Here is a 26,148-nt window from a genome sequence, read left to right as displayed (position 1 = left end):
TCCCACCCAGCACAAATGTGAGATTGGATTCTCTTACAGACACATCCTCGATCTGCACAGTGAGTAGCTGGCTATTGAAGCTGCTCTGCCCTTCTGATCTGGCAATTTTATATATCAGAACTGCATCATAACAGCCAGCTACTCACTGTGCAGACGGAGGCTGTGTCTGTAAGTGATCCGATCTCACCTATGTGTTGTGTGAGCAGGAGGACTTTTTTGGAGTGTCTTGAACAGCAGTGACCCATATCCTCTGCTCTACTGACCCCTGTCTTTTGTCCTGCTGACCCCTTGTTCCCTTTTATGCTCACCTTGTCCTCTTTTATGCTCTCCTTGTCCTCTGCGCTGCTGACCCCTTGTACACTCCCCTGCTGGCCCCCCCATCCTCTGCACTGCTGACCCCCTTTACACTCCTCTGCTGACCCCCCATCGTCTTCCCTGCTGACCCCCTGTAAACTCCCCTGCTGGCCCTCATCGTTTGCACTACTGACCCCCTGTACACCTCCCATCATCTGCCCTGCTGACTCCCAAACGACTGCTCTGCTTACCCCTACCATCTACCCTGCCGACCCCTGTACACTGCCCAACAAACTGCTTAAATTCATCCTCTGCTCTGCTGACCCCCTGTATACTGCCCTGCTGACCTCCCATCCTCTGCTCCCCTGACTTTTTTTTACTGCACCCCCAGATTGGCTAGATCCAGTTCTGCTTTTGGATGCATATGTGGCCCTTGTCCCTTGTAAGTTATAAGCCACTAATCCATTAGGAAAGGGGGAGGTTCAGAGGAAAATGTTGGCAATGCCTGGACAAACACTAACTGCTTCTGTGCCGCCCTATAACAGAAATACTGCTACAGGGTAGCACTGGTGCACAAAATTGCGTGTATATACGTGATTTTGCAGTTTCAAGTAGAAGGTGCGTGCGTGCCCTACCTGCGCCGCCATTTGTGGCCTCTGCTGTCAATCACTGGGTCCCAGCCAGTGATTCCCTGCCGGCACCCAGCGATCTCTAAGGATTTCCGATGGGGGAGAGACCTGTATGTAAACAATACAGATCTCTCCCCTGTCGTCTCCTGCAAACTCCTGCAAACTGCTTTGTATGGCTCTGCATAGCAAAGCCATACAAAGCAGTGTGCTTACAGTGAAACACACACACAGCCCACATAGTAAAACAGCATACAGTTAACACTTTGATCGCCCCACATGTTAACCCCTTGCCCATTATTACAGCGTCAGTGCTTTTTATTAGCACTGATCACTGTATTGGTGTCACTGGGGATGTCAATGACACCAAGTCAGTTCCCCCCAGTGTCAGAATGCCCGCTGCAGTCCCGCTATAAGTCTCTGATCGCCGCCAAGTAAAAAAAGTTTTGTTTTTTGAAATTCCAGTATATATACCGCCATTTGTAAATGCTATAACTTTCACATAAACCAACTAATTTACATGTATTGGGATTTTTTTGTAGCAAAGACATGTAGCAGAATACATTTTGGCCTAAATTTATGAAGAAATTTGATTTTCTAAATTGTTTTACTGGACATGTTTAATAGCACAAAGTTTTTTTTAAAAAAATTTATTTTTCAAAATAGTCGGTATTTTTTTGTTTATAGCGCAAAAAAAAAATAAAAAATGCACAGGCAATCAAATACCACCGAATGAAAGCTCTATTTGTGGGGAAAAAAGGATGTAAATTTTATTTGGGTGCAGCATTGCATGACCGCGCAATTGTCAATTAAAGTAACGCAGCGCCGTATCGAAAAAAAAAATGGCCTGGTCAGGAAGGGGGGTAAATCCTCTGGAGGGCAAGTGGTTAAGAAAATTAGGGAGTGATTGGAGGAAATTTGTACATTTATGTAGTATGTGGAGGTGTCTATCAGCCCATCAGAAATGCAGGTTACAGGGAGACGACAATAGACTTTAAGGTAAGAAGTTCTAAACTAATTTAAGATCAAAGGTGAAATATCATTTTATTGACATGTAGCATATCAATCCAGGACAGAGATGGGACGTTCACCTTCTTTAGATCATTTTTTTTATTACTCATGCAGGGTGGAATAATTATATTTAAACATGGATTGTATATAGTAGGTCTGATGTCTAAAAAAGGAGGTAATTCTGGCAAGTAGGAAAACATAGGCTCTTTTCATATTGCTTTTGGAGATGAATGGGGTGCAATTGCTGAACAGGGTCTCAGATTCATCAAGATTCAGTCGCAATCCTGAAATCTTGTCATATTTAGATATTAGATGGAATAGGGGTGGAAGCTTAGCATGAGGGTTTGTGAAACTCAGCAGCATATCATCTGAAAACAAGCTCACCTTGTATTCTAAGGATCTCCAACCTGTGATGTCAGGATTAGCTCTAATCAATTCTGCCAATGGTTTGGTTTCATTCAGTCTTATTCCTTAGTTGTGTTCACTTCACGCAGTGACGTTATAGGTAAAGCCAGTGGTGTATTTAGGTTTTGTGCTGCCCTAGGCAACACAAAAATCGGTGCCCCCCCACAGAGAGAGCCTGACATTGACCAAAAACACCCTTGACTCCCACCCGAGAGAGACTTCCACTACCACTGCCCCCCCTACACCAACCACAGTTTCCCATGGAAAGAGAGAGAAAGACACTCACCTTCAGCCCCAAATCCAATCGCTGTCCAAATCTTGTAGACTTCACCTCCACAACATCTCCAAGATACGCCCATTCTTAACCTCAGAAACTACTAAGCAACTTATTCACTCCCTTGTTATCTCTTGCCTTGACTATTGTAACTCCCTCCTCATTGGCCTACCTCATCCCTTCTTCAGTCTATTATGAATGCTGCTGCCAGACTGATCCACCTTACTAACCATTCTGTATCTGCCACCCCTCTCTGCCAATCCATCCACTGGCTTCCCATTGCCCAACAGATAAAATTCAAAACATTAGCAATAACATATAAAGCCATTTATGACTCTTCACACAAATTACATCACTGATCTTGTCACTAAATATCACCCAAACTGTCCTCTCCACTCCTCGCACGACCTCCTATTCTCTCCCTCCCATGCTTTTCTCCAGGACTTCTCCAGAACCTCCCTCATCCTCTGGAACTCTCTACCCCAGTTTATTAGACTATCGCCTACTCTGCTCACTTTTAGGCGATATCTGAAAACCTATCTCTTCAGGGAAACCTATCCTGCCTTCAGCTAATAATGGAATCTTCTATTCCTCCTACCAGTCCATCCCCCACAGTTGTTACCTTTTGTACCACTAGCCCCTCCACCTTAGATTGTAATCTCCAAGGAGCAAGACCCTCCTAATCCTCTTGTATTGAACTGTATTGTTGCTGTATTGTCTCCCTTTGTATTGTAAAGCTCTGAGCAAACTGTTGGCGCTATATAAATCCCGTATAATAATAATAATATATTAATAACCAAAACAGCTCTGGACATCCCCTGGAATAAGAGTCGGGCTGTGCATATGACGCCCTCCCAGAACTTGCCAGCTGCAGTGCAGCCGTCATTCGGCTATCTGCACTCGGCAACTAGTTAAACATGTCCAGTAAAAAAATTTTTAAAAATCTAATTTCGTCATAAATTTATGCCAAAATGTATTCTGCGACGTCTACTAATGGCACTGGGCAGGAAGGGGTTAACATGAGGGGCGATCAAAGGGTTAACTATGTGCTGGGAGTATTTTACTATGGGGCGATGTGTGTGTTTCACTGTAAGCACACTGCTCTGGATGGCTGTGCTGTGCACAGCCATCGTGAGCAGTGTGCCGGAGCTGACAGGGAGGAGGACTGTTAGTAAACAAAGCAGTCCTCCTTCCTGTTGGTGATCGTTGGAATTCACCAGCCGCGGCCGTGAACGGTGGTGCGAGTAGGGTGCGCGCGTGGCTCGCACACGGCCCCTACCCGTAAATGCAAACTCACGTATATACTGTATACATGATTTTGTGCACCTGTGCAGTCCTGTAGCAGTATTTCTGCTATAGGGCGGACGGGAAGCGGTTAATGTGTGTGGGTGTTTGTTTTTATATGTGTGTATGTATGTTACTTTTAATCTTAACCCCCTGATCCTTTCCTTTCAGAACTTCTTTTTTAGGACTTGTTCATAATAGCAGCAAGGACTGCTGCTCCTCTGAAAAGCAATCCACACTCAGATCATTTTTTAGAGGCATTTGGCAAGTGGTAAAGAGGCAATAAGTTGCCTCCTCATCATCTGTTTTAACCCCATAATTGCAGCATCACCACACCACAGCTGTGTGCAATGTGCTTCATAGATCATACGTAAATGTAATTCCTATTAAAAGATCCAATAAACCCAAAATACATCTCCTGTAAGAATGTTCAAAATAATTCTAATAAATACTAATCTAGCTTACTGTCAAAAATTAGTAACACTGTTCAGCTGGTTTTCTGATTGGCAGCCAGTGTAGCCAGTCAATGATCCTATTTCTCTTTAGAACAGTTAACAGATTGCTTCACCTGGAACCTCAGCTGTCACTTTGTCAGTCTGCTGTCTGATACCCCTCAAACATATATTTGGAACATTTCCCATTTAATAGCAACAGCCCTGAAGAAGGGAGAGTCCTTTCCCCCAAAACGAGTTGGCTTGATGTACTTGTCACTACTTTCAATAAACACCTTTTAACTTACCTTTAATTTCATTTTTGTGGACACCGGTCGCACCTTCCTACCTACTTTTCCAAAATTGCAACAGCTAAGGAACCCTGCTTGATCACCAATCTGTCTAAATAAAGTGACAAATCATCTCTATCTGCTTGAGCAAACTCCCATTTTTAGAATATGAAATGCAGTAAATTCACTCACCTAAGAGTCCATGGAAATTACTATTATTATTATTATTATACAGTATTTATAAAGCGCCAATAGTTCGCTCAGCGCTGTACATTATAATGGGGGACAGAACAATACCAATACAATGCAAAACATGAGGGCCCTGCTCTTTCGAGCTTACAATCTAGGAGGGAGGGGATGGTGGCACAGGAGGAGAAAGCTGTGGGGGATGGAGTGGTAGGAAGAGTGGAGGAGGTCGGCAAGTTAGCAGGGGGTGGGGTAGGCTTCCCTGAAGAGGTGGGTTTTCAGGGTGCGCCTAAAGGAGAGGAGAGTAGGTGATAATCTGATGGGTTGGGGCAGGGAGTTCCAGAGGATGGGTGACACCCTGGAGAAGTCCTGGAGGCGGGCATGGGAGGAGGAGACCAGGGAACTAGAGAGAAGGAGGTCTTGTGAGTGTGCGTGCTGGGTGGTACTTTGATATTAGGTCAGTGATGTAGTTCGGGACAGTATGGTGGACAGCTTTGTACGTCAGTGTTAGGATTTTGAATGTGATCCGTTGCGCAATTGGAAGCCAGTGGAGGGATTGGCAGAGGGGGGTGGCGTAAACGGAGCGGTTGGAAAGGTGAATGAGTCTGGCAGCCGTATTCAGGATCGACTGAAGCGGGGATAGTCAGCGGCGAGGCAGGCCAGTAAGGAGGGAGTTGCAGTAATCGAGTCGTGAAATGATGAGGGAGTGGATGAGCTGTTTAGTGTTTTCTGGGGTTAGGAACGTGCGTATTTTGGCAATGTTGTGGAGGTGGAGTCTGCATGAGTTTGTTAAAGATTGGACTTGGGACTGGAAGGATAAGTTGGAGTCCAGAATGACACCAAGTACTCTGGCCTGCGGGGCGTGTTTGATAGTGGTGTTGTTGGACATGATGGAGAAGTCAGTGGGGGGTGGTGTCCGGGCTGGGGGGAAGACAAGAAACTCGGTTTTGGAGAGGTTCAGTTTAAGGAAGTGGAGCGACATCCAGTCTGATATGTCGCTCAGTAGGTGTGTGATTCGGGCGGAGACTGAGGGGGTGAGGTGGGGGGTTGAGAGATAGATTTGTGTGTCGTCGGCATATAGGTGGTAGTTGAAGCCGTGAGAGTGTATGAGTTGGCCAAGGGAGGAGGTGTAGATGGAGAAGAGAAGGGGCCTGAGGACGGAGCCTTGAGGGACCCAAACAGAGAGGGGGAGTGAGGGGAAGGTGGTAGCATTATAGGTAACGCTGAAAGAGCGTTGTGACAGGTAGGATGAGAGCCAGGAGAGAGCAGAATCTCTGAGGCCGAGGGAGTGTAGTTTTTTGAGGAGGAGGGGTTGGTCTACTGCAGGAGATTAATAAAAAAAACAGATTTTATTAGAAATATGCCTAAAGGACAACTTTACTTTAACTATATACCTCCCAGATCCACTCTTATTATCTCCCTTAGCTAATCAAACTAGAAATCCCAACCCATGCACTTACTAATTTCTTTGGGACAGCGGTGGCCTCCTCAGTATCTGCCCTGGCACCACCTAGAAGATATTCCCTGTAGACTTGAATGAGGCCATAGATGCTAGGGGTACAGCCTTTTCAAGTATGAGGGGCGTTCAAGTCAAACTGGGACTTTTAATTTTACAGGTATAAAAAGTGATGCTAACGTAGTAGTAAGTGGCAAATGTGTCCTATTACTGATAGGCGGTCCAGAGACTGTTAATCAAGATGCCCCTCTAGAAAGTCAGGGGGAGCTAATTAAATATTTTTAGTTAGAGAGTAGCAGCCTGGGCAATAGTCAGCAGGGTCAGTTTTAGATCAGGGCTGAGAGGCTCTGCAGATCAGTTCCTTGATACCTCCCTCTGCTCTAGAAACTTGGAAAAGATTCTAGAAGCAGTGGGCAGGGGTGAGGAGGGGCTGATCTGTATACTCCTGTATACTCCAGATAGGAAGCTTGGCATAGGGTCAGGACAGTGTTTAAGTATGACTGAGCCTGCTCAGCAGCTGGAGCGTTCAGGTGGCAGATGTGAGGAAGGCTGAGATGCAGGAGCTTGGGAGGGGGTGCAATGTGAAGGGGCCTACCTACAGGCCAAGACCTGGAAGGAGGATCACTCAGCCTCATTGGTCCATGGAGGGAGTACTACCTGTGGAGCCAGGGAAGGAGCCAGCCCAACAGAAGACCTGAAGGCAGCCACCAACCCAACCAGCTCACAAGCAAGGACTGAGTGAATAATCCTACACTCCTTGGGGGGGAGAGGACATTCTGGTGGGAACTAGCTCTACATCCGGGACTGTTACATTTAAAGTGGCAGCTTTGGATCCCCTTGCTCGGGGATTCCTCCAGGCAGCTGGGTAAAAGAAGAGGATTTATCTGGGGTGGTACACCAGGAGAAGCTGGAGAGCTCTCCTAGAAGAGAATTTCCTATCTTGGACTTGTACATAGTTGCCAGGAAGTTGTCCTCAGTTTGCTGTTTCATGGGTGTCCCATACACCCCTTACCACATCCAAGTTTAACTTAAAAAAACAAACTCAATGACTGTTTACTGTCTCCAGAATGCTAGTATGTGAAAAAATGTGTGTTGCCTGGCTGTGACTATAGGGGGACCCAAAACTTTAGCAACTCCTAAGGGGGAGTGCTACATGTAAAACCCGCGGATATCTACAGAAGACTTCAAGCACCTTACAGTGATGAGACTCTCAGCCGCAGTAAGACATTTGAATGGTGTAAACATTTCATAGATGATCATACGTCCCTCAGTGATGATCCCGGCCGTGGTGATTCCCAGCCCATCACAGTCATTCCTGTGAACATTCAGTGCGTGGAACGCCTGATCCTGGATAACTGCTGCATAATCTGTCGTGAAATTGCACAAAAGATGAATCTTTCTGTGAGACTAGTGAACACAATAATGATGTAGTGAAGCAGACCGTCCTAGGATGGTTCAGTGTACTGACAAATCTTTCTATGTTCGAAGCTTTCCAGGCAATAGTTAAATGCTTGGATAAATGTATAAATGTAGCAGGGGAGTATGTAGAAAAATAAATGCAGTTTCCACTCCTTGAAATTTGTTCTTTTATTATAAAAACTCAAAAGTCCAGTTTGACTTGAATGCCCCGTATGGGTAGCTACTGTGCAGGTATGGCCCTGAATATTTCTGTACAAAGGATGTAAACAATACAGGAGGTTATCACTGACACAGAGAGGTAAATATGCATCTGACAGGAGTTCCACGCTCATTCAATATGCTAGGAGTACAGTCCCAGTAAAGTCTGTAGGTAGATACTGCGCATAGGTGGCTGGGAAGATTTCTGCATGAAGAATGTTAACAATGGAGTAGGCTGCTGTAGTCCTAGAGAGGTAGGTATGCACCTGAGTGAGGTTCTAGGGCAGAATAGGTGGCCTCCTTAGTGCAGAAATCTTCTCTGGCAACACCTGAGCAGTTAGTCCCTATAGACTTGAATGGGGCCATACTCCTTCAAGACACCAGGAATACTGCCTGATTCAAGTCTATAGGTAGCTACTATGCAAAGGTGGCACGGAAGATTTCTGCATGAAGAATATAAACAATGGAGTAAGCTGCTGCTGTCATGGAGAGGTAGGTATGCACCTGGGTGAGGTTCTAGCTTAAACCAGGTGACCTCCTCAGTGCAGATACTGTATGTTCTCTGGCACCACCTGAACAGTTAGCCACTAAAGACTTGAATGGGACCATACATTTTCAAGACACTACGAGTACAGCCCTTTATAAGTCTATGGGTAGTCATTGTGTATGAGTGGAGAAGACGATTTCTGTATGAAGGATGTAAACAATGGAGGAGGCTGCTACTGTTAAGTAGAGGTAAGTATATACCTGGATGGGGTTTTAGCTCAGGCTAGGTGTCCTCCTCAGTACAGTATCTTCTCTGGCACCATCACCTTCTCTGGCTGATACTCAAGATGCTAGAAGCAAGGCCTGGAAGATTTCTGCATGAATAATGTAAACAATTGAGGCAAAATAAATATGCATCTGGATGAGGTTCTTGAGCAGTTAGTCCCTATAGACTTGAATGGGGCCATAATTCTTCAAGGTGCTAGGAGTATAACCCTATTCATCATGTCTATGGGTAGCCATTGTGTATGGGTGGAGCAGATGGTTTCTTCACAAATAAATTAAACAATGGAAGAGGCCGCCACCGTCAAGGAGAGATAAGTATCTACCTGCATAGGGTTTTAGTTCAAACTAGGTGTCCTGCTCAGTGCTGATATTTTCTCTGGCACAGTTAGTCCCTAGAGATTTGAATCCCAGTTCAGTTAGTCCCTAGAGTCCATACTCCTTGAAGACACTGGGAGTACAGCCCCAGTCAAGTCTATGGGTAGAACAGAAGATTTGTGCACAAAGGATGTAAGCAATGGAGGAGACTGCCACTGTCATGGAGAGGTAAGTGTGTACCTGGATAGGGTTCTAGCTTAGACTAGGTAGCTTCCCTTAGTGCAGATATCTTCTCTGTCACCAACCGAGCAGTTAGTCCTTAGAGATCTGAATGGGCCAATACTCCATCAAGATGTTAGCAGTATGGCCCCATTCAATCCTATGGGTAGCTACTGTATATAGGCGGCCTGGAAGATTTCTGCTTGAATAATGTAAATAATGGACAAGGCTTTTGAAATGGAGAGATAAGTATGTACATGGCTGATGTTCTACAGTAGCTAAGACTAGGCGGCCTCCTCCTCCTAAGTGCAGATATCTTCTCTGGCACCACCCAAGCAAGTAATCTCTATATATTTAACAGGGCCATACTTCTTAAAAATGCTATTCCCCATTCACGTCTGTGGGTACCTACTGTGTAGGTGTGGCCTAAAAGATGTGTTCACAAAGGATGTAAACAATGAAGGAGGCTTCTGTTGTCACAAAGGACCTAAAAGGTACATATGAATCCCCTTGAGACCTTAGCGGCAGAAACAAATTAGAGGAAATATCTAAAAGACCAATTGCCAATTTTTATTCACATAAAGATTTTGTCCAAAAGGCCTATAAAACCTGAAATGGTTCAACTAGAAATGCACATACAATACAAGAAGCTGGACATTCAGCATATACCTTTGTGGAATACAGATACACATGATTAAATCTTGATTGATAACAGTGTAATCGTCCAATAACTCCCACATGTTTCGATCAAAGTTCCTTCTTTAGGGGAACAGATTAGTATAGTAGTGAGTAAATGTGTATGTCTGTAGGACCATATCCAATACTGGTAAAAACAACCCGAAATAAAGGGGGAAGGGCCGATGTCCACCTAGAGTCACCAGGAGTTTGCCATCAGCGCTCCCACAGTTCGTCATACAACTACAAGGGTCCCAAAAGGCCACCACCGGGATATTTGGACAATCCATTAATTGTAAAATGATTCGTCATTAATGTTGGCAGGTGTCACTCATTAATGTTGGCATTTGTTATTAATGTTGGCAGGTGTGCCTGTTGCCACAAAGAAGTTCTTATGTTCCCAGGATGGGGCTCTAGTTTGGACTAGGTTTGAGGTCTGGGTCAAGTGGGCTATGGGGATGTTTCAGTAAAAGTCAAGTTGTACCTTATTTTTAAAGAATACACAACTTGATTTAATTGTTTTTATTTATAGCTGCCTGAAGTTTAATTTCAATAAATAATTAGATGAGTGCAAGCTACTGGCTACCATCTATTTGGGGCTAAAAGATTTTAAGTGTGTGATAATCCCCAAATGGATGTTGGCTGTGCTCAGGAAAGTATCTCCTCTCAAGATCAGAAACATTTAAAATATAGTTACCTATAATGTGCTCCTAAAAAACGAGACCTATATATGTTTTAATGTAATTAGCAGATGTGTTCACATGTTGTCTTTTATGCCTTCCGGCCTTTTAATTGTGGAAAGGGTTTTGTTGGAGGGTTGAATACAATGACTTGTTCCCATTAAGTAAGTAACAGCTACCAATCTTCACTTCAAAATTAGGAGGGGACCTGGGTAAATTTAACAGTGACGAGAATGCTTCAGTTCCAGACAGGCTGCTGGTGGGGGCCGCTGTCACATGAGCCAGAAAAGACCTGACAGCTGGAGCCTCAACCCACATCCACCTCCGCACAGAGACAAATATACAGAGGGAATTCATGGAATCCTAATAAATGCCACTAGCAGTGCTCCTTGTAAGTACAGCATTACCTTCAGAACACAGAAGGTATTTACTTACCATTACTTCCATGGTAGATGTAAAAAAAACAAGGGGCTCTATTTATATCAGACCGAAGCTTACCATACATTTGCAGATGAATCATTCACGTGATTTATAGAGCTTGGTTATAGTCACTGTTTGCCAGCAGATTCACCTTTTCCAGCTACAGTAGATCCCCTTTGGCCTTAAACAGGAACTTCACCCCTTGTACATAAACTACATCCACACACTATCGAAATTGTCCCTGTAATATGATAAAAAAACTTACTAGTCAATGGAGTCCAGCATTGTAGCCTTAGTCCTTTATGTGCTGCTTTTCCTCTGCGTCACCATCTTGGAGCTCTTCTTCACAATAACTTCCTAATATTTTTAGTTGTGCACAGACATGGCACTGGTCTCTGCATGTGTGCAGGATTGTGTGGTGCTCATGTATGGATGTGTAAGCATTCTTCTTTCTTGTAGGTGTCAACATGCCGATGCCACAGGGAAAGGGGAATTTGTTAAGGGAAATTGTCCCCTTAGAGCAGGGATCTCCAAACTTTATAAACAAAGGGCCAGTTTACTGTCCTTCAGACTTTGAGGGGGCTGGACTGTGGTCAGTGAGAGTAGAAAATGTCCTGGCATCAATGGGATTAAACAATGTCCCATCATTGGTATTAGTGGAGGAATATTGCCCTATTGTTGGCATCAGTGGGAAGAATAGTGCCCTGCCGTTGATGTCAGTAGAAGGAATAGTGCCTTATTGTTGGTATCTGTGACAGAAATTATGCCCTGTTGTTGATGTCAATGGAAGGAACAATGCCCTAAGGACCATATAAAGGCAAGCAACATCCGGCCCCCAGGCCGCAGTTTGGAGACCACGGCCTTAGAGACTTTGCTAGTCCTCTCTGGGTAGGGAGGTATCTGATTTGATGCCAAATGTTCATGAGAGTGTAGGTGGGCATCTTAGTGCGGGAGCGTTTAAATAAGGAATCCCATGTCATATCACACTGTGAGCAAATGGTAGGTTAGAGTAAGGAACACACTGGTTAGGGACATTGCTTAACACATGGAAAGGTTCCTGATGAGTAGGGACAGAGTAAGAGACACTGTCTGAGGCCAAAGAACCTTCCAAGGGTCCCTTTCAGAAGGCTATTGCTGAATGGTTATACAAAATACCACCACCCGTCCAGCAGAGGCATTCTGCTGGATGGGAGGCATCTTCTGGTAACCCTACTTTAAGTTATTTAATAGTGGCCTTTACCAATACTGTTTCGATCACCAGTGTGCCATAACATTCTTGCATTGTAATTGCTACAATTGTGAACCATAATAAAGATACTACAGATACTACAGTCCTAGGACCCTGTGTGTGTGGTCTCTCCCGAGCGGGTACCTTGTTCAAGGCCCTGTCTTCATGGATGTACCCTTCACTGAAATACTTCTTCCTGGGATGCATGATGTGGGCGTTTCCAGAAGAAACAGAAAAACAGAAAACAAGAAAAGATGATCCCTACATCACCCTCGCCTAGGCAAGGAATCCAGAAGTGGAGGGCTTTACCTTTATCTAACAAAAAAGAAGTATTTTCTTTTTGTAAAGTATGCAAGATATCTGTGATTGTGTAAGAGATATTGGAGATGGAGCAGATGAGGAAGAAGTTAATTTACATAGTTGGTAAGGTTGAATAAAGATACAAGTCCATCTAGTTCAACATGTGTGTGTTTATGTCAATGTCGTTTCCTATATCCCTGTATATTGCATTCACTAAGATTCCCAGCTAAGAGTTTTTCGAAACTATAGACACTTCCCGCTGACACCACTGGTTGTGGAAGGGAGTTCCACATCCTTGCCTCTCTAACAGAAAAGAATCCACAACGCAGTTTAAGGTTGAACCACTTCTCCGATTTCATTGAGTAGCCGTGTGGTCTTAAGCTCTCTGAAACTAAATAGTTTTCTTCCTAAGAATCACCATTGAGGTATTTGTATATTGCTATCATATCTACTCTCAAGCGTTGGTTCTCCAGGGAAAATAAGTTTTTAATGTTTGTAGTCGTTCCTCATAACTGAGGTCCTCCAGTTCCCTTATTAGCTTTGTTGCCCTTCTCTGGACTCTCTCCAGTTCCAGCACATCCTTCCTAAGGACTGCTGATCAGAACTGGAAGGCATACGCAAGATACGGCTGGAGCAGAGTTTTGTAAAATGGTAGAATTATTGTTTTCTCTCTTGAGTAAATCCCCTTTTCAATGCATGCTAATATTCAGCTAGCTTTGCTTACTGCAGCTTGGCATTGCATGCCACTGCTGAGCCTGTGATCTACTAAGACCCCTAGATCTTTTTCCATTCTGGAATCCCCCAATGATTCCCCTCCTAGCGAGTAACTTGTATTTATATTTTTGGCCCCCAAGTGCATTCCTTTACATTTTTCAACATTAAACTCCATTTGCCATGCAATTGACCACCCCTTTATTTTATTGAGGTCTTCCTGTAAGGTTTCTATATACTGCTGTGAAGTTACTGCCCTGCTCAGTTTTGTATCATCGGCAAACACTGAGATTGAACTATTTATACCAACCTCTACATCATTTATTAATACATTAAACAGGATAGTTTCCAGGACAGAGCCTTGGGGTACTTCACGTAACACGCCAGACCATTCTGAGTACTCACTATTTATCACCACCCTTTGGAAGTGCCCCTGTAAGCAATTTTCTCTCCAAGTACATACACTATGGTCTAAGCCAACAGACCTCAATCTGTAAATTAAGTGTTATGGGGAGCTGTATTGAATGCTTTTGCAGAATCCAGATACACCACATCCACAGACCTTCCCTTCTTTAAGTGGCAGCTCCATTCTTCATATAATGTTAGCAGATTGGTTTGGCAAGATATATCTTTCAAAAATCCATGCTGATTACTACTAATGATATTTTTTTCATGTGTAAATTCTTGGATATAGTCTCTTAACATCCCCTCCAATAGTTTCCATACTATTGATGTGAAAGTGACTGGCCTGTAGTTTCTAGGTATATATCTTTGCCCTTTTTCAAATAATGATACCATGTTTGCCTTTTACGAATGAAGCTCCACTTTGAATCTTAGCAAAAGTATAGAGCTCAAAACAGAGGGTACACAGTAATATATAATGAATGTCATACTGTTTTTCATTTTTGTAACCCTACCCCAGTCCCAGCAAAAAAACATCTGTAATCAGCAGTAGATTGTAGAGAAGGGGGTCTCCAAATTTTAACAAATGGCCAGAATACTATCCTTTAGACTTTGGGGGCTGGACTGTGGCCAGTGGGAGTAGACAATGCTCTGGCATCAGTGGAACTAAACAATGCTTCAGGCTTGGTTGTCAGCGGGAGTAAGAAAATTGCATTGCACTGTGGTCAGTAGGATGAAGAATAGTGCCCCATCATTGGTATTGGTGAGAGGAGTAGTTCCCCATCATTGGTGTCAGTAGGAGGAATAGTGCCCCATCATTTGTTTCAGTGGAAGAAATAGTACTCCACTGTTGACGTCAGTGGGAGGGAGAGTGCCTCATAATTGATGTTAGTAAGAATAGTACCCCATTGTTGGTGTTAGTGGGAGGAATAGTGCTCCATCGTTGGTGTCGGTAAGAAGAAATGTGGCCTAATGCTGGTGTCATTGGAAGGAATACTGCCCTATTGTTGGTGTCAATGGTATGAATTGTGCCCTATCGTTGGTGGCAGTGGAAAGAATAATGCCTCATCATTGGTGATAGTAAGAATAGTGGCCCATTGTTGGTGTCAGTAGAAGGAATAGAAGGAATACTGCCCCATTGTTGGTGACAGTAAGAAGAATAGTGCCACATCTTTGGTGTCAATGGAAGGCATAATGCCCAACTGGTGGTGTCAGAAAGAAGAATAGTGAATCATTGTTGGTGTCAGTGGAAGGATTTAGAAGGAATAGTGCCCCATCATTGGTGACAGTAAGAATAGTGGCCCATTGTTGGTAACACTGGGTGGAATAGTGCCCCATCGTTGGTGACAGTAGGAGGAATAATGTACCATTACTGGTGTCAGTGGAAGGGATACTGCCCCAATATTGGTATCAGTGGGGAGAATAGTGGCCCATTGTTGGTGTTAGTGGAAGGAATTGTGCTTCATTGTTGATGTGAGTGGAAGGAATAGGAGGAATAATGTCTCATATCAGTTGGAGGAATAGTGCCCAGAGGGCTGGATAAATGAAAGCAAAGGGTCGCATCTGGCCCATGGGCTGCAGTTTGGAGACCACTGCTGCACAGAAAGACTGATGTATTTTACAGTAGTGTGTCCCACCACCGCTGATGCAAACCAGAAATGCTCCCGCGCTCTGCTGATTGCAGCTCTATAGGGAAGGGGGAAAGGAGTGTCAGATTCCTGTAGAACAGCCATTCTCAACTTTTTTACCCTAGAGGAACCCTTGAAAATAACTTTCAGGTCTCAGGAAACCCCTATGATTAGTTCATTGGAGGTCATTAGTGCCCCTTACATTGGTGGTCAGTGGGGGGAATGTCCCCTTACTATGATTGTCACAATGCCAACTTTACAGTCGAGTAAAAAGATTACGGCTGTCGTGCTACTGGGTCTACCAGATGGCTATGGACCTGTAACTATGTAGACACAGATGGGAGATCAATCAACCACAACTCAAGTACCTATAGCAACCCTTAGAGGAACTATTGTGGATAATGGCTGCTTTAGAGAGGCCACTACTCTTACAAAGAGCACAGCAGTCTTTCTCTACAGCATGCTGCTGATCATATGTGTTTTCCACTGGAGCTGTGGGAGGTTTACAAAAATCTCACACAACAAGACACTTATCACATATTAATGTGTACCTCCTGAAAGGCAGATGTTATTGTCTAAGGATAGGAATAATTAACTAGACAAAGGTGCTCGTGCTACTTGTTTGGATAAAAATGCTTGGACAACCTATGAAACATCTTCAACATTACAGAGCAAGCCCAATTCATTGTGACTAACTACTACTAGATATACCATGACATAAGAACCTTCACAGACATACCTGGAGCATAAAGCTTCAAAAACAAGTAGTGTCAATTTCAACTTCTTTCCTAAGTTCCTCATATATAAAACACGTGGGCTCACCTTACCTGGTAAAGGGGCGCCAGGTCGTTAGATCAGGTACCTCCAGGTGTGTGCAGTTGTCTGCAGATTATTTTCATTGTACTCCAGGAGCTCCAAAACCTTGAACACTCTATTCTACACATAGCGAGCACATTCCTTTGACCTGTAAAGTGGTCCACCGCATTTGGTGTCCAACAGAGAGGAAAAGGCAACCTGAGCATGACTATGGTAAATCAGGATAAGAAAGATTTTACCACAGCATGCAGAACCAAACCAATAATTCCTTTATGCCCTATTGGTCAACCATACACCCAGATTCACTGGTTTAGTGCACCAATATGAACATAAATTGGAGTGTCAAGAAACCTGAAACTGCTGTATTCAAGTTGGAGTCATTGGCTTGAAATCTATAGCTGCATCTGTTCTGCAGGAGAGTTGGGTGTACAGCTGGTCACTTGGGTATAAGAGAATTCCTTCCTAAATTACCACCTTGTTCTTCCTTAGGATATGTAATAGAAGTCATGAAGTAAATACATTCATATTTTAGTGTGCACTTTGCCTCCATACTGTCCGGTTATTCTATCCTACTTTTTACAAGAATGTCACAGAAACTAAAGTTCAGTCTGCTTATATTTTGCCTTCTCTTGATCATGGGGGGCCTTTCCCTATACCCACCAACAGATAAATTACATTTTTAAATAAAACCTTTCCATATTCATTGCATACTATTTTTAGGCCCAGTGAAGTCATCATCAGGGTAATGCAGGCCGACCATGGCTGGTGGGAGGGATTGTGCACAGCATCCTGAAAACAGCAGACCAACCTGGATAATGCCCAAATGCAATGCTGAGTCTCCATAATTGAAAAAACTGAAATTCATTGAAACCAATCTCTTACTGGCAAGGGACGATAAGGGTGTGGAGGAAATAGTTGGATAAAGCTGTAAGTCCTTCAGCTATGAAAGGAGGCAAGTTCTATCTGTCTTTCTGCAGCTTCGAATGCATGCCATGGGAAGCTCATGGTGTGCAATGAAATTGGAATAAACAATGACAGTACAGGACAGGAGGCGGTACAGCTGTACAAGACTGAAGGGAGAACTTGTAGGAACTTGGCACTTGACATCCACAGGTGACCTCTAATCCATCCATGCTGGGAATTATACAGACTTTGAACTAACTTGGTTGAGGTTGTTTTTCATTGGCGACCTCAGTATAGCGCTCTCTTGGCTGGCTGGGGGTCCCAATATTATTGCACCTTGGGGTGTTCGTGTGATAATTACAGGCTATTTTTAACCTGTATTATGGCTACATGTATGATGCTTCTATACAATTAGGGTGAATTTCCATTTTGTTGTCCTCCTCTGTTATATACCCCTGAGGAAAGAGTATTATCTGAAATGCGTTGGGTTTCCAACGGATGAATATCCAGTGGAATAACAAGAGGAGAGTCTCTTTATATCAGCTAAAGTCCCTTTATTCGCATTTATGTAGCCACTGTGTTGTGACTTACATGGAACTGAAAATGTGTAGTATTTTATTGTACTAGACTAAAGCTTTGTTGTATTTTACCTCAGTATTCTTTTTGTTGCCCTTAAAGTTTCTTGTCCAAACATTGGGGGTCATTCGATCTTTCTGCATAATTATGGGATGTTGGCAACTATTTAAGGACATAAGCTGGGGATATCTGTAGCTGTAGGAACCTGTTCAAAATTCAGTTATGATAAAGCAAAACTTAACATCCTCCTGAAAATGTATGATGTTTATAAACAATTATAGTAACAGATAATATTCCAATAATTTTTTTACACCTTTTTCTAATTTTTGTGGGTTTTTGTGGTTCTAGGGAACATTCAAAAATTTTGAGCTCATCAAACAGGACTAGAAGGGATATCTTCCAATGAGGTCATATTCACACTGTTATGTTGCAGTAACAATATACGAATGGTGCTCTATAATTGCACTCCACTAGGAGTCAAAATGCATCAGCAGCAGGAGTGGGTTGGAGTGTAAATGTCCGTGCTGGAACTGGAACAATAAAATAGTCTTTAGTCTGAAAAAGAATGGTGTGTGGCTTCACGATGCACAATGGTATGTGCACTCTGTTGCAATACTTTCTGAATGGCACCCCACTACTATGGGTTGTGGTGCATTGTTAAAAATGGTGCAGGCACCTATTTTTGTTCATTTGGCAGGACATTCATACAAATGGAATGCCTTGACGAAACATGTTAAAATCCCCTCCAGCAATGCAGCGCGCATTGTTGGTGGCACCAACATCTTGCCCTGTCTTCAGGATCTTTGGCCATCTTAAATAGCCATGCCAGGATGATGTCTTCTTCGCCATGTGCAGGAGTTCCTTTGTCCCAGAATATGTCGAAATTGTAGAGGAAGATTGTGAACAGCATGACATCACAGCCCATTTTCCATGTCATCCAATCAGAGAACACTTTTCATTCATTCAGAAAATGCAAAACATTCTCTGAATGGTGCTCGTGCCAAACAGCATGGGTCTTGGAAGCTAGTGGATTTTACTGGAGTCTACTTCAGTGATTTTCAGCTTCCACGGATATCCCACAGGTATGGTATGTACATACTTACATTGGTTTAAGCCAGGGGTCTCCAAGCTTTCTAAACATAGGACCAGTTTACTGTCCTTTAAACTTTAGGGGGCAAATTGTGGTCTGCGAGGTTAGAAAATGCCCCATTGTCAGCGGGAGTAAACAATGCCTCTTGAAGGTCAATGGGGGTAAAAAAATTACATTTCACCTGTGGTGAGTAGGTGGAAGAATGGTGCCCCATCATTCATATTAGTGGGAGGAGTAGTGCCCCAGTGGTGTCAGTGGGAGAAATAGTGCTCCATTGTTGGTGTCTGTGGTAAGAATTATGCCCCACTGTTAGGTGTCAGTGGAAGGAATGGTGCTTCATCGTTGGTGTCAGTGGGAGGAACAGTGCTGCTAAGGGCCAGATAAAGGCAAGTGAAGGGAGGCATGTGGCCCGCAGGCCACAGTTTGGACACCGCTGGTCAATGTAACTATGTATAAAATATCCATACCTGGAATTCTTCTTTCAAAGAGGAGTATGCAGCTAACCTGGTAAGGTCTGCAGCACTATAGGATTTTTTCATTTCAGGGTTTCATAATGTTTTATTAGAATGAAAGGATCTCTATAGCAATAGTTGGCTACAGTAAGAAATCAGATTTGAACTGCCATCCTGTATATTTCTGTTCTGATCTGAAATGTTTCTTCCTTTTCAGGTGGACTTTGAAGATGTCATTGCTGAGCCAGACAGCATTCACAGCTTCGATGGAGTGTGGAAAGCAAGCAGCACTACGTTCACCGTCACCAAATATTGGTGTTACCGGGTGCTCTCAGCCATCCTGGGCCTTCCACTGGCCCTGATCTGGGGATTCCTTTTTGCCTGCCTGTCCTTTTGTCACATATGGGCTGTAGTTCCCTGCGTCAAGAGTTACCTGATGGAGGTCCAGTGTCTGGGTCAGTTCTACGCAGTGTGTGTCCATACCTTCTGTGATCCAATCTTTGAAGCTGTGGGGAAGGCACTGAGCGGAATCCGTGTGGCGCTCAGAAAAGAAGTTTGAAAACTTACGAATTAAATTGAAACTTTATTTTTACTAACAGAGTCAAGTGGATTTCAATTCAAATGCACCAGAGGGATCCGCAAACCAATTTATTGCAATGCATTGGGTGGTCCCTCTAGAAAATGAACTTTTGAACATTTTGGGAGGAGGTGGGGGTCAATTTTTTTTGTTCTTTTTATGTAACGAATGAACAATGCAAAGCCTGAGAAGGTATAAATACCGCATTTATTTTTTATTTCTCTGTATGCACAAAGGCTGTGTTTTGGTGAGATCTGGAGTAGAGTGTAGGATAGAAGATCTATGTCACATGATAAGTGGATAAATGGCCGCTGAGGTCCGATCCATACAGTTTTTATTTTTAATATGTACATTGTATCAGGCTCAACATTTCCTCCCCATTGACATAATCACAGTAACCAAATCCTTAGAAGGAATAACAGATAATTAATAGATCTTTGTTACACACAGACAAGGGTTACACAAACAGGGTACAGCAAACCAGACCAGGGGATCATGGGTAATTAGGAGCGTAGATTACCCTAATGCCAGCTTAGGGAGGTTGGGTAACCTTAATGCTGGCTTGGTTCTTTGTTACAACTAATGCCAGGGAAAAGAAATATACGCAATGATTCTGTGGAAAGGTAGGATGCAAGATACCGATAATACAGCGAAAAAGGCAATTTACAAGCAGGATCCGAGTAAAGTCACAAGAGGCTGAGACTAAATAAAGTGCGGGGGTCCAAACTATCCCTAGTACTATCCATGTGAGATTGGGTTTAACCACAACAGCTGCCTGATTGTCCCTGAATATGTCATTCCTGTTGCAATGGGCTAAAATAAAAATGATCTGTCTCCTTCATGTGTGCTATTGTGCTGGAAATATATCAGTGATCCTAGCTGGAGTGTGTCATTTGTATATGAATATCAACTGGGAATGCTAAAAGGAAGTGTGATAACTCTTAGCAAACAATCAGGTTTCAACTTTCATCAAGTATAAGCATATTTTTTTTCTGTTAAAGCATATTTATCAAATATACTTTTTAAAATATTTTGAATAGAGAAAGCAATGGTTAAAATGCCATTGTTTTTTTTCTATCTGTGAGATTTCTCTTTACTACCTGTTGTGGAAAAGCTACAGAAAGTTTATGGAAACCTTTTCAATTTAAGTGGAAACCCTCTCAAATATTTTTAGTGCTGCTGCTCTATCTGTGGCCAGCCAGTGTAAAAATATATGACACTCACACAGCTCTGTCCCCCGCTGGCTCTCAATCTGTAACTGGCTAGTGTAAATATCTATTACACTCACACAGCTCTGTCCTTCTGCCGGTCCTTAATCTCTGCCCACACAATGTAAAAATCTATGACACTCGCACAGCTCTGTTCTCCAACTGGCTCTCAATCTGTGACTGGCTAGTATAAACATTTATGACACTCACACAGCTCTGTCCTCCAGTTGGTTCTTAATCTCTGCCCAGTCAGTGTAAAAATCTATGACATTCACGGAGCTCTGCTCTCCAACTGGTTCTCAGTCTGACTGGCTAGTGTAAAAATCTATGACACTCACACAGCTCTGTCCTCCAGTTGGTTCTTACTCTCTGCCCAGTCAGTGTAAAAATCTATGTCACTCACAGAGCTCTGTACTCCAGCTGGCTCTCAATTTGTGAGCAGCTAGTTTAAAAATATATGACACTCACACAGCTTTGTCCCCCTTATAATCTATGACCAGTCAGTGTAAAAAATCCCTGACATTCACACAGTAATGTCCCCTTGCTGGCTTTCAGTGTGTGTCCAGTCAGTGTAAAAATCTATGACACTCACATAGCACTGTCCCTAGCTGGCACCCAATCTGTGACCAGGAAGTTTAAAAATCTATGACACTCACACAGCTGTGTCCTCCTGATGGCCTTCAATCACTGGCCAGTCAGTGTAAAAATCTATGACACTCACACAGCTCAGTCTCCCAGCTGGCTCTCAATCTGTGACAAGCCAGTGTAGAAATCAATTACACTCATAGAGCTCTATCCTCCAGCTGGACTTCAATCACTGACCAGTCAGTGTAAAAATCTATGAAACTCACACATCTGTCTCCCAGCTGGCTCCCAATCACTGACCAGTTAGTGTAGAAATCTATGGCACTCACACAACTGTCCCCTAGCTGACTCTCAATCTGTGACCAGTCAGTGTAAAACTCTGACACTCACCAAACTGTGTTTCCCTGCTGGCTCTCACTCTGTATCCAGGCAGTGTAAAAATCCCTGACACTCACACAGCTCTGCCCTTCTGCTACAATAATGTAAATTTAACAATTTTTCTCAGGTGACAGTTGTCACTTTGGTTGTGTTTTACAATCCCCAAACTATATAGCCCAACTAAAACCCATCATCATTAAGGGAGTAGTTGATGTTGTGGGGCCCCAAAAATGAAACGGAAACTAACTCTAGAATGAATTTTTCCAGGTGGCGTGAAGCCCAATCAGATACCCCATTATACCTGGACAGAAGGGGAATCATCTCCAAAACCAACACCTATGAGAAGAAGTTCTGGGCTTTCTTAGACAAGCTGCCACCATCCCCAGCCTAAGTGAATTCTCTAAGTATTCCAAGCAATATTTATATTTGGCCCCAAGGTGTCCATATATAGAATGTTCTCTGAGTGAAGGCCCTACGCATTCGTACAGCTGCCACGAATAATGTGTCTAATATGTTTATTCCCTATGATCTTCAGCTCAATCCAAAATTGCAACAATGTAGTATTTTCCTTAACCAGGAAAAAAACCTGTATTATGGCCAATAGATGACACTGATGATAATGGGAAATCAACATATTAAACTATTATTTGGGATGACTGTGTAAATGAGGCTTTCACATCTCCTGCTGCGGCCAGTGCAACGATCCTCTTCTCACCTTCGATAGAATATTGGCAAGCCATCGATCAAGTGCAATGCAGGTCTAGCGGTGGTTGCGGGTCGTGTGTTGTACGTGATGGTGTCAGTGACAGGGGGGCAGCGACATGACCGGCAAGAAAGAAGAAAGAAGGGGACTGGTCGGTACAACCGGAACTAGAATGGATGAAGCTTGGAGGACTGATTAAAGTATTTCTCTCTATTAAAGTCCCCGAAGACAAAATGAGCATTATGTCCTTGATATGCGAAAGAAGGGGGGGCAGATTTAATTTTTTTTGGCCAGTCCAAAATTGTACTTTAACTGAAAAACCCAGTCGTCCAAACAAAGTAATTCTGGCGAGGGAACATCTTCTATTGGAGACTCTGAGAGTAGTAAGGATATTGTGTGGAATCAGATCCTGCCCTGCTCCAGCCAAAATAAACAGACCTGTTTAGGGTGGAGTTGATCTTTACCAGAACTTTGTTTGAAGTCCCAACCTTCAGGCATTACACCCCTGAATAATGCTGGCCATACATTTTGGTTGGTTTCTGAAGAATCATCCGAAATTTGAGCTGTGGATGGACCTGTTGACACCCTCCTACCTGACATCCTTAAATCTGAAATTCGAAGGAGCTAGGCAGAAAATTGTTATCCCAAAAGCAGCTGCACCCAATCAGATGTAGCTGCTGTTCCGGTATTCTGACAGCCACATATGCAGACTGTCAAAATACACTGACTTTAAGAAAGTGGAAAGATAGCGCTTGGCCTATGAGGATATCCTAATAGCATTGCTTTCCAACAGAATTATGTGGGTCTAGGAGGTAATCTGGTTACAGGGCAGGCAGCTTCTACATGGCAGGATCTCCACGGTGTCCTTGGTTTGTAATGCATTACAGAATATATAGAATATGATGCACCCAGCCACTGCACAATAGTCTACAAACAATCAAAAGGGTAGCCAGTGTGTTTTGAGGGTCTAAAAACGCCCCCGTTCATCAGGGTTAAGAATAGAAGACAATTTCGGTATTGATGGTGAAGATCTCATTATAGAGCAGGCAGCTTCAACAACCCTGAGCATGTCCATGATGTCCTTGGTTTGTAATGTACTACCGTATAAATAAGAACTGATGTGCCACACTACTGCTCAATAGGGCAGATACAATATTATTCCGGGAAACATCAATCAAATGGGTAGCCAATATGTTGGTATAGAAGATCTGGTTACGGGGCAGGCAGCTTCCAGATCCTAGGTGATCCTCAGTTTGTAATGTGCTACTGTATAAATAAGAATGAAATGCCACACCACTGCTCAATAGTCCATGTCCACTTCACCAGGCCTTGAATAGAAGACAATGTCGTTACAGATGATCTGGTTACAGGACAGGCAGCTTCCACACCCCAAAGGATCCTTGGTTTGTAATGCACTACTATATAAAGAGGAATTGAAGTAATACACCACTGCATAATAGCCCATGCCCCCTTCATCAGGCCTTGGAATAGAAGACAATGTTGGTGTCAATGATCTGGTTACGGGAGAGGCAGCTTCCACACCCCAGAGGATTCTAGGTTTGTAATATGCTACTATATAAATAAACACTGATGTGATACACCACTGATCAGAATTCCATGCCCCCTTCCTCAGAACTTTTAATAAAAACAATGTTGGTGTTGATATTGGTGTAGAAGATCTGGTTAAGAAGCAGGCAACTTCCACACTTCAAAGAATCCTTGGTTTGTAATGTAATAGTGTATAAATAAGAACTGCAGTGCCACACCACTGCTCAGTAGTCCATGTCCCCTCCATTTGGGCTTGGAATAGAAGACAATGTTGGTGTTGATCTTGGTGTAAAATATCTGATTACGAGGCAGGCAGTTTCCACTTCCCTAGAGGATCCCTGGTTTGTAATGTACTACTGTAGTAATGAAAACTAAAGTGCCACACCAATGCTTAATAATCCATGCCTCCTTCATCAGGGCTTTTCAGGTGGGAGGATCTGTACAAGTCTTGCCATCAGCTGGTTTGGCAGGACTATTGAGCTACGGTGTAATGCGCTTATCTATACAATAGCTGGTGAGACAGATTCCTCCATCCACATTGTTTAGCGTGGATGGGGAATTTGAGTTATTTCTCATGTTCAATGGCCAGCTCTGAAGAACAGTGAAATCTATCACATTGTCAATGGATATTAGGATTTGTTAGGAGGGAATTTATTTGGTATAACTTTGCAAAATGGCTCCTCTGAATTACCCATGATCCATGTATGCAGGCTACAAAATAACAACACATCAATATGGCTTCCATTATCCATAGAAAATATTTTGTTAACAATAAGATGATGAGGAATGACACACTTACTTCATTTTTTTTTTGTCTGAGACCATATTGGGACTATACACAATCCTGGCAACAATATGGTAACATTAGCATCAGAAACAAAGGGGGCCATGTCATAAATTATTCCAGTCACTAAAGCTGGTGCGGTTGACCACTTACAACCCATTACCTCTTTCAAAAAGCATCTGTAAAAGCCATACTGAAAATTCAGCAAGCGCAACTCAAAAAGGGTTAAAGAGATTTAAGTTCTGTGTCTATAGTGCCACCTAGTGGCCTCAGATCTCTGGCGAGCTGCATCCCATCCGCTGGCTTCATTCCTATACACAGTGCAGTCATAATATTCAAGCAAAAATCTTATTAAATGCAAAAAATCCCAGTGATTGTAGAATTGACCATCTGCTGTTTTCTGGCAAAAAAAAAATGGAAGGCTGTTTCACATGTAAGAAAATGTTTTCTTCCTCTAAAACATATTTTGCTCGTGCCGTAAGTACAGATATGGATTACTGTCTAGTTTTTTTTCTTCCCATATGTCAGATATGGGCTGCGATGCTGGCTAACAGGATGATCTGTATAACAGAACAGGGATCTAAAGTGGTGATATTGGTTGTGCTTCTGCAGATGGGCACCATGCTGGTTTTCATTCTGCCTCGAAAATGTAGCTGAAGAGGATCCGGCCCAGTTGTCTGGAAACCTAAATACCAGTGGGATAAAAATGAATTCTGTGGACTTGGGTAGGTGCCACTGCTGCTTTTAGCAACCAATAATGTCTATATATGTCTGAGCTTTTATTCCCTTTGCTCCTCCATTGGCTGGGCATAGGCCTGTGCTGGTTCTCTTGAGGAGGGGTGGGGTAAAGGAGCTCCACTTGGCTTCATATGTCTGTGCTTTTGTTTATGACGATAACAAACACGGATACAAGGTAACAAATGCTGTGCGGGAGAGCTTTTTAGGGTAAAGGTTAGACAAACGTCCTTCTTTCTTTAATGCTTAGCACACCCTCGGCCTACGCGGCTTGAGGGCTTTAAGCTTGTGGACGAGATGAGCTGAACGAAGGTACCAGAGATGATCCAGCTTTCTTCTTCTTCTTTTCTCAAGGTCATTAATTCATCTTCTGGCCCCAAAAACTGCTCTACCCTGAGGCCCCTTTTTCCCTGCTGGGCTCCCACGGACGACCTCGCAACTGCTTGGCACGGTGGGTTTATTTGACTTTGCTGCTTTGGCCACTTCCACTGCTTCTTCCAGTCCACCTTGCCTCATAGCAGTTTTACCCAGCAGTTCTCGAAAAACATTGTTCATGTTCTTTGTCACATC

General features: G+C 43.2%; 2 protein-coding genes across 3 annotated transcripts in view; one reads left to right on the top strand and one right to left on the bottom strand.

Moving 5' to 3' along the window:
* LOC149439380 (caveolin-3-like) overlaps positions 1–20,478 on the top strand; it is a 26,282-nt gene extending 5,804 nt beyond the window's left edge. The window contains exon 2 of the mRNA XM_089659103.1: positions 19,278–20,478. Within this exon, the coding sequence (XP_089515229.1) occupies positions 19,278–19,619 (342 nt within the window). The 3' untranslated portion in view covers positions 19,620–20,478. The remainder of the gene's footprint in view (positions 1–19,277) is intronic.
* LOC149439379 (rho GTPase-activating protein 4-like) overlaps positions 19,826–26,148 on the bottom strand; it is a 241,110-nt gene continuing 234,787 nt past the window's right edge. For both annotated transcript variants that reach the window (XM_089659101.1, XM_089659102.1), the window contains exon 23: positions 19,826–26,148. In XM_089659101.1, coding sequence (XP_089515227.1) covers positions 25,942–26,148 — 207 coding nt within the window. In that variant the 3' untranslated portion in view covers positions 19,826–25,941.

Source organism: Staurois parvus, unplaced genomic scaffold, assembly GCF_062004578.1.
Source record: "Staurois parvus isolate SC_StPar_1 unplaced genomic scaffold, SC_StPar_1.0 ptg001132l, whole genome shotgun sequence".
Lineage (NCBI taxonomy): Eukaryota > Metazoa > Chordata > Amphibia > Anura > Ranidae > Staurois > Staurois parvus.
Note: the sequence above shows the minus strand (reverse complement) of the source record. Positions and strands in the feature narration are given on the sequence as shown.